Source organism: Leiobunum rupestre, chromosome 8, assembly GCF_980474605.1.
Source record: "Leiobunum rupestre chromosome 8, qqLeiRupe1.1.hap1, whole genome shotgun sequence".
NCBI classification, from domain to species: Eukaryota; Metazoa; Arthropoda; class Arachnida; order Opiliones; family Sclerosomatidae; genus Leiobunum; species Leiobunum rupestre.
In genome coordinates this window covers 44,442,552-44,452,224 of record NC_143391.1, presented here as the reverse complement: position 1 = coordinate 44,452,224, position 9,673 = coordinate 44,442,552, and the positions used below count along the sequence as shown (strand labels likewise).

At 40.6% G+C, this 9,673-nt stretch overlaps 1 protein-coding gene across 1 annotated transcript; it reads left to right on the top strand.

Annotated features, from left to right (window-relative positions):
* Positions 1 to 1,588: 1,588 nt before the first annotated feature.
* Positions 1,589 to 6,670, top strand: LOC149933486 (uncharacterized). Its single transcript, XM_090157301.1, has one exon. The coding sequence runs from the start codon at positions 1,589 to 1,591 to the stop codon at positions 6,668 to 6,670; it is 5,082 nt and encodes a 1,693-aa protein (XP_090013427.1).
* Positions 6,671 to 9,673: the final 3,003 nt, after the last annotated feature.

Genomic DNA, 9,673 nt, shown 5'->3' with positions numbered 1-9,673 from the left:
TCAACACTCAATATCTCGGCTTTTATTTATCTGATCATCATTTAGTTTTGCCATTAGATGGAATTTTATAATATCTAAAAATAATATTTTAAGCCAGTTTTCGCTATATAGCGCCATCTGCTGGCAAATCGAGAAAATGTTTTTTTAATAGTTTTATTTAGGATAAATTGGTCGTTTTCTCCAAACGAAAATTTTATACAATTTAATTATGAATCAATTAGTATTGAGAAGTGCAATACCTTTGATTTAAAACTAATTTGAGCTCTCTGGTGTAAACACAAGCTCTGCTGCAAGGAAAGGAAATAAGGGGGGCGCTCTTACTTGTTTTGAAAAGTTAAAGAAAGCGCGCCGTACGCCTTTCGTAGAGAGATGGCGCCAACTTACTAACGGCAAGGTTTTTCTTTTGCGATTGCACGTGAAGAGTACAGTTCTAGTTTCGGAATTAAGGCCTTGGCAAAAGATAAACAGCGATGGCGGTTTAAAGGAAGTGATAAACCATTGAATTGGGAATAATGCTGCTAGAGTTACAATTAAGATTTCGGTTGCCATGGTTACGCGGGACCTGTTCTGATAAGACTGTACGAACTTCATCTTTATAATTAGGCGGTAGCGCCATCTATATTTTTTAAAGTAATATGGCTAAAAATAAATAATTATTAGCTAACTCACCGTAACTTGAGTTAAAAAGGATCGTGTTGACAGAATAATATTATTTTTAAACAACTTCAAAGGTTTGTTTGTTACGATTGGGGCTGGCTTATGCCTCTAAATTGTACCGCTCTGAGGCTTTCCGCAACATGCAAAATAATTTCTCTAATCATGGTAATGAGGTAGCTTTTGATACTCTTGGTCATGGAAGTACCTCTGAGGGTATGTTTTTTGAAAAAAATAATGCTGGTGGTGTATTACAGGCAGGGTTGGCAAGAGCCAGCTAGACTAGTTTAAACCACCCTGGTTTAAGCCGGATTTAACCACCAAATAAAATCCATGGTTAAAACCACTTTTTTTATAAAAAAAATTGAGAAATTAATTAGAAACATTGTCAAAACTTAACCTTCACTTTTTGTCGCAAGTAATGAGAGCTAACATATAAGCAATTAGGGTATCTTAAAATTAATTTTGCGCGTGAAAATACGCTGCCATGTTAGGGTATAAAAGCGGGTAAGTAAGTCTGCTATACCTCACAATGTAAAGGTACTGTTTAGTTTATGCTTGTAATTTAATTTGATTTTTTTTAACTTTATCTAATCTATCTATATTAAAAAATTTCATTAAATAATTTTTTAGTGTAGTATAAAAGTGGAATCAATTTTAACATGTAACCAGTGCTTTTTGCTTCCTTGAACTACGATGTAATTATCCATCAATTTAAATGTAAATAAACGTATTCATGTTTTAAAGTATTCAACGTCTTTAACAATTTGTCACCACTGTCACGTCTAAACATTTGGTCCGTCGAGCCGGATCCCCACTACAACAGTTGAAGTTACGCCTCAGCCGAGGGGATTCGTCACCTATCACGTGAGCAGCAGACTGGTGAGAATCGTCGTTTAAGCAAAGAAGCCTGGTCAAATTCATGTCAACTAGAATGGATGCCCTTCTCAGCAAAAGACGAGCTATAAAAGGTCAAATAACAAGACTGGAGAACGTCAAACAGAAACATATCGCGCAACCATTGTCCAACATTGCCGTGCAGACGTATCGGGACAAGGCCGATAAGTTACAGACCGAGCTGGAGGATTTGCAACACTTAATTGTAGACAAAAGTGACGACAGCACTTTCAACGACATCGAAGAAGAATACAATCTACTCATTGAAAGAGCAGAAGCGATTTGTTTCTTTTTCAACGAGCTGGTGAATCAACAGACAGCGGCGAATTCTACGGGTACATCTCAAACGACGTCGGACATTCGGCTACCAAAATTGGAACAGCCTATTTTTAGCGGGAGCTACGTTGAATGGTTGACGTTCCATGATTTATTCGCAGCCACTGTTCACAATTCATCGCTGTCCGGAGCCCAAAAACTGCAGTACTTGAAAACGTCGTTACGAGGGGAAGCCGCCTTGCTCATTCAATCCATTCCTATCACCAACGGAAACTACGCAGAAGCCTGGGACATTCTCATTAACCGATATAACAACCCAAGAGAAGTCATCGATGCGCATATCAAGCGATTATTCAATCAGCCACCAGTTCGGGACGAATCGGCATCGGCTCTTCGCTGTCTAATCGACACCACTATGGAATGCACACGAGCTTTAAGAGTCTTAAATGAGCCAGTCGATCAATGGGACGCCATTCTCTTGCATATAATCAAGGAAAAGGTTGAGAGAGAATCTCACAGGCAATGGGAATTATCACTCAAAGGCACTAGCCGACCATCATTCCAAGAGCTGATAACATTTCTGGAGCAGCGGTCACGAGCGTTTTTGGCATCTCAAACTACAAGTCACTCTCAGAAGCACAAATCAATTACACCATACTCGAAGAAAAATACGCTAACTCATCATGGTTCAGTACAAGACGCCTGTATCATTTGTAAAGGACCACATTCCGTCTACAGATGTGAGAAGTTCCTAAAGGCTACCACGGAAGATCGCTGGAGGATCACAAAGAACCATTCACTCTGTTACAATTGTTTGCGACCTGACCATCAAGTCACCAATTGCAAGTCCGGGACGTGTAGAAAATGCAATGGAAAACATAGCACATTATTGCATCAGGATAAGCAAGAAGGAGCTACAATAGAAGATGCAAGGAAACCAGTTGAGGTCAATTGTCTCGTTTCAAGAGAATCCTTTTCGTTATCGCAAGTTATCCTAGCGACAGCCATCATTCGAGTTGAAGCTTCAAATGGAGAATTCCAACCAGTCCGTGCCCTTTTGGATTCCGGGTCGCAGGCAAGCTTTATCAGCGAGCAATGCTGTAAAAAGTTGCATCTCAGAAGACGTCGGCTAAATGTAGCAATTGGAGGGATCGGCGGAGCTGGAGTAGGAACATCTCGAGGCAGTGTTCTTCTAACAGTAAAACCAGAGGCTGGGAACAAGTCGTTCGTCGAGATCAACGCCTTGGTACTCAAGAGAGTTACGGAGGACCTACCAAACCGTGTGATCAATCCTGACGCCTGGTCGCATCTCAAAGGCCTAAATCTTGCCGATCCCAAGTTTCACGTACCTAGAGCAGTTGACGTACTGTTGGGAGCCGATGTATATCTGTACCTGGTTCAAGATGGCACTTGTATCGGACAACCTGGGACCCCGGGAGCGTTCAATACTATTTTCGGATGGGCTGTGTGTGGTTCCCTCGACTCTCATAAACCAGTCAAGTTCACGCCAGACATTCGAATTTATCACTTGACCATCGACGATCAACTGCAAAGGTTTTGGGAACTGGAAGAATTATTCCCGAAACAACTACTTACCATAAGCGAAGCACAATGTGAAGAAAGCTTCGTCAACAATTATCGCCGTGACAATGAAGGCAGATACATTGTCAGCCTTCCTATGAAGAATGACCAACATAAACTGGGAGATTCAAGAAGGATGGCTGTTCGAAGATTCTCATACCTTGAAAAGCGATTACAAGCAGACCCGGGCCTTGCTGAACAATACCGCGCCTTCATGGAGGAGTATCTCAAGCTTGGTCACATGAGACTAGTGTCACCAGAAGAAGCTGTAAGGACTGAAAGCTTTTACCTTCCACATCACGCCGTAGTAAAGGAAGGCAGTAGCACCACTAAGTTACGAGTAGTATTTGACGCCTCCGCCAAGTCAACCACTGGAGTTTCACTTAACGATCTCCTGCTGGTTGGTCCAAAAACTCAAGATGATCTCATAGCTCTACTACTTCGTTTCAGACTTCACACCGTGGCCCTAACAGCCGACATTGCCAAAATGTACCGTCAGATCCTGGTACAGCCTGAAGATACTAATCTACAGAGGATCGTTTGGCGAAGTAACCCAGTAGAACCGATTCGGGACTATCAACTACTTACCGTCACATATGGTACAGCGGCGGCACCATTCTTGGCTACAAGAGTACTCAAACAACTCTCATTAGATATGAAGGACAAGTATCCGATGGCCTCTCGAGCATTATTAGAAGATTTCTATGTCGACGACCTGATGTCAGGTGCCGAATCTACAGAAGAAGCCCTTCAACTGCAATCAGAATTGTTGCAATCCACAGACGAAGCTGGGTTTCAACTACGAAAATGGACTTCTAACGATCCAGCCTTGCTTCATTCAATACCCGTTGAAATGCGTGAAGGTCAATGGCCACTGAAGATAGACGTAGACGAATCAGTTAAGACCTTGGGCCTTCGATGGACACCGGGAGCAGATTTCTTCTCATTTTCAGTATCAGGTTCTAACAAAAACTCGATAACGAAACGAATTATTCTCTCCGAAACAGCCAAAATCTTTGACCCCCTGGGGTTATTGTCTCCAGTTACCATCCAAGCGAAACTACTATTACAAGATCTCTGGAAACTGAAGCTGGGCTGGGACGACCAGTTACCTGAACCTATCTCTAACAGATGGAGGACATTTCAGTCGGAACTTCCAGAAATCGAGTCTCTCGTCATTCAACGTCACATATCTCAACGACAAGCAAGTGAAATCAGTTTACAAGGTTTTTGCGATGCTTCGGAAAAAGCCTACGCCGCTGCAGTCTATCTAAAGACAAAGAACAGTAAAGGAAACATCAAAGTTCAACTCATTGCGGCAAAAACCAAAGTGGCCCCTTTGAAGCAAGTATCATTACCAAAACTCGAACTCTGCGGAGCCTTACTATTAATCCGACTGCTAAAACTTACTTCAGATGCCCTGAAGCTAATAATTCCAGAAATCCACTGCTGGAGTGACTCCATGACAGTATTGGCTTGGATAGCCTCGCCTCCACAAAGATGGAAAACCTTTATAGCCAATAGAGTATCCGAAGTACAGACTGCTCTTCCTCAAGCACACTGGCATCATGTAAAGGGAGAATGTAATCCTGCTGATTGTGCCTCGCGTGGGATCTCAACTGCTCAACTATGTCAGCATTCACTATGGTGGCATGGTCCCCGATGGCTGATGGCTTGTCCGACTTTCAAAGAGACAACTGTACCTGTTGAAACCGAAGACTGCATACTAGAGGCTCGTCCACCATCTACAACGTCAAACCACTACACAATCGACACGACGTTACTTGATGCACATTCGAACTTTATTCGTTTGGTTCATGTAACAGCTTATATACAACGATTCGCTAAAAACGCCCATGGTCTCAAATCAGACAGGACTATTGGCCCATTGACAGCTACCGAAATCGATTCGGCGCTTAAACACTGGATAAAAGTAACCCAAAAACAAAATTTTAATGAAGAAATCCATTGCCTTATTACAGCCAAACCAGTTCCATCGAAAAGCAAACTACTATCATTGAACCCCTTCTTGGATTCAGAGGGAATTCTTAGAGTTGGTGGCCGAATCAGATACGCCAAAGTCCATACAGATCAAATTCACCCTATTATTATTTCAAGACGAAGCAAACTGACCGACCTAATAATCACTCACGAACATCAGAAGCACCTCCACGCTGGTTCTCAATTACTTATGACAGTTCTCCAAAGAAATTACTGGGTTTTTGGAATCCGAGACGCTATAAGATTTCACATCAGACGTTGTTTGCGATGCACTCGCCAGAAAGCAACTATTGTTCAACAAATCATGGGTGATTTACCAGCAGCCCGAGTAAATCCAGCCAGAGCCTTTCTGAAGTGCGGTGTGGACTACGCCGGTCCATTCCAACTTCGAGTCATGAAGGGTCGTGGTCAAAAGACATTCAAGGCGTATATATCACTGTTTGTGTGTTTCACGACCAGAGCCATCCATCTCGAAGTAGTAAGTGAGTTGTCTACCGCCGCCTTCCTTGCAGCTTTGAAACGATTCGTAGCCAGACGAGGGAAGAGCTCGGACATTTACAGTGACTGCGGGTCCAACTTTGTCGGTGCCAGTCGAGAAATGCGAGAGTTCCTGAAATTCGTGTCCAGTTCTGCAAACAACTCGTCTATCACGCGCTGGACGTCAGACGAAGGTATCAACTGGCACTTGAATCCGCCTGCAGCACCACACTTTGGAGGACTATGGGAGGCAGGTGTAAAATCGGTGAAATATCACCTAAAACGAGTTGTCGGTTTAACTATTTTATCGTACGAAGAGATGAATACGTTACTCTGTCAAATTGAGGCTTGCTTGAACTCGAGACCTCTATCTGCGCTATCTACAGATCCAGATGACCTTGTGGCATTGACTCCTGGACATTTTCTCATTGGCGGTGCACTAACGGCTATCCCAGAACCAGACCTCACAAACGTCAAGGTCAACCGCTTAACCCGATTTCAGATGGGTCAACAGCTTTTGCAGCATTTCTGGCGGAGATGGCAGAATGAGTACTTAACAAGGTTACAACAGCGTCCAAAGTGGCTGACCGTACAGAAAAATCTACAAGTAGGAGATCTCGTCATTCTTAAGGATGAAAACCTTCCACCTCTTAAATGGAAGTTGGCTCGCGTACAAATCATCCATCCAGGGAAGGACGACTGCGTTCGGGTTGTAACTGTAAAAACGGCTGATCGCGAAATCCAACGACCAGTAACCAAAATTTGCTTACTACCAGTAAACTAATAAAAATTCACAAGTTTGTTTTGAAACGCAACATTTCAAGGACACCGGAATGTTTAGTTTATGCTTGTAATTTAATTTGATTTTTTTTAACTTTATCTAATCTATCTATATTAAAAAATTTCATTAAATAATTTTTTAGTGTAGTATAAAAGTGGAATCAATTTTAACATGTAACCAGTGCTTTTTGCTTCCTTGAACTACGATGTAATTATCCATCAATTTAAATGTAAATAAACGTATTCATGTTTTAAAGTATTCAACGTCTTTAACAATTTGTCACCACTGTCACGTCTAAACAGGTACTGTCACTCGCAAAAACTTAATTTTTAAATCGGGAAATTTGAGCAATGAGGGCTTGATATAAGCAATTTGATCATTTTTTATTAATCCTTTTAACCGGTTTAAACCACCGGTTACAGCCGGATTCAACCATACTGGATTTTTCAATTTTTAAAAAAGCCGGTTTTTTGCCAACCCTGAGTTACAGGTACCCATGTGTATTTCTGTTTGGGATGATGGATATGGTATTTCTGTCCCTCAAAAATACCATACCACCAAAGAAGATATTGCTGCTGTGTTGGCAGGTTTCAGCGCACCAACACACACCCTGGTTATGAAATATTTGTTACCAAGGGGTGGGACTATATAGATCTATGTAATACCTATCAGCGAGCAGTGGCTATCTGTAGACAGGAACATGTTCCTGTGTTAATTCATGTGAAAGAGATGACTCAACCACAATTTCATTCTACTTCTGGCTCTCACGAGCGCTACAAAACAGCAGAGCGATTAAGCTGGGAGAAAACACATGACTGCATACCAAATATGGAAAAACTGATGCTCCAAAGTGGACTTGCCACGGAGGAAGAACTTAATACTATAGCTTTAGAATCAGAAAAAAAAAAGTAAAAAAATGCAACAGGCAGCTTGGAATGCACTGGTGGCAGCAAACAACAAAGAAAAAAAGAGTGTATTGCTTTGTTCAACGATATAGTGTTGCCAAAAGAATCGGCAGGCTATGGTCAACTGCTGGCTATTGTTAATGAACTAACCACACTACAACATACTCATTACTTAAATGTAACCAAGGCGATACATAAAACACTTTATATGTTGCGAAATATACCTTATGTAAATAAAAAAGCTATATTAGCTTGGTGGCATAGCAACCTAAGAAACAACCAAAAAAGATTTAGTAGTCATTTCTATAGTGATACTAAAGAGGCTGCCTTATATGTAAAAGTCCATCCACCTGTTTATATAGCAAATCCTCCACAAGTAGACGGTAAAGAGGTATTATGCACCTATTTCAAGGCATTATTTGAACGTGATAGTCGTGTTTTTGCGATTGGTCAAGATTTAGGAAAACTGGGTGACGTGAATCAGGGCTTTGCCGGTGTACAAGAAATGTATGGCGAACTACGCGCTACAGATACTGGCATTCGATAATGTCCGATGATAGGACAAGGTATTGGGTCTGCCATGCGTGGACTTAGACCTATCGTTGAAATACAATATTTAGATTACCTACCTTATGCACTACAAATTATGTCAGATGATTTGGCAACGCTTCGATATAGAACAAAAGGAGGAAAAAAGCACCCGTGGTTATCCGTACAAGAGGTCATCGATCAGAAGGTATCTGGCATGCTGGTTCTTATATGGCAAGTATTATGCATGCTATAAGGGGTATATACCTCTTAGTGCCACGTTATATGACACAGGCAGCCGGTTTCTTCAATACTATGATGCAATCAGATGATACTGCTTTAATTATTGAGTGTTTGAATGGTTATCGGTTAAAAGAGCCTATGCCCAGTAATCTGGCTGTGATGACTATACCCATAGGTATGCCAGAGATCCTGCGTACTGGAAGGGATGTGACTATTGTTACTTATGGTGCCATGTGTCGTATTGTGTGTGAAGCAGCCGATAGGGATTGAATGTGAAGTGATTGATGTGCAAACTTTGTTACCATTTGATATCCTTATAAGATGTTCCAGGTGGTACCACAGCCTATATGATGCAGCAAGTACTTGAAGAACAGGGTGGGTATGCTATGTTAGATGAGCCACCGATTACCATTAGCAGCAAACCACACCGTCCAGCTTATGGGGATGATGGAAACTATTTTTCTAAACCTAATGTCGAAGATGTTATCCTCAAAATATATACGAAGATGCATAAAGGCGATCCCTTGCTTTATCCAGCTATCTTTTGATAATCAATATTATATACAAATAAAATAGTGTGTTTATATGAAGACGAGCATAGGAGCCTTAGCATTATATTATTTTTTTATATAAATAAAAATAATTTAATTGAAAATCAGTTTTTTGAATAAATTATCCCAGTCAATATATGTTTAGTGCCAAACTAATGTTCATATCCCCTATTATTTATATTTCAATAAAATTTTAAGAAATTATCTTTGGTATATCGAATAAAATTTGTTTTTTGTTAAGCTAAATAAAATTATAACCCAATACAAACCTATTTTATTTATACCTATTATCAAACCATTCTTTCCCTTAAATTCAAATCCAAAATCCCAATCACACTTAAGTACTTGAGGATTAACACGCTGGTTTTGTAATGCGTCAGAATCTTTTTTGAAGATAGAACTAAGGAAATCTGACAATTCTTGCGTAACTTCATTTTGCATTTGATTAATAATTTGATTAGCACCAAAGCCATTCTGCTGAAAATGTTGAAGAAAAGAACTCCCATATCGTTGTAAGGATTCCTCAAGTCTAGTTTTGATGTTTTAAGGACTAAAATGGATATGATAACGATTGTCTTTCCTACTAGGTAGCGCCAATACAAAACGGGGTCCTCCATATATTGTAATTTTCCGGGTTTTTCCTGGATAAAACCGAAAATGTACTGGGACACTAAGTGTGTGAAGGTTAATCTTATCTAAGATTAAATCGAGTGTATCTTGACTGGTAAATTCGGAAAACACATTCCTAATACAATCCAGTAAAAGATGAGAATCTTTAT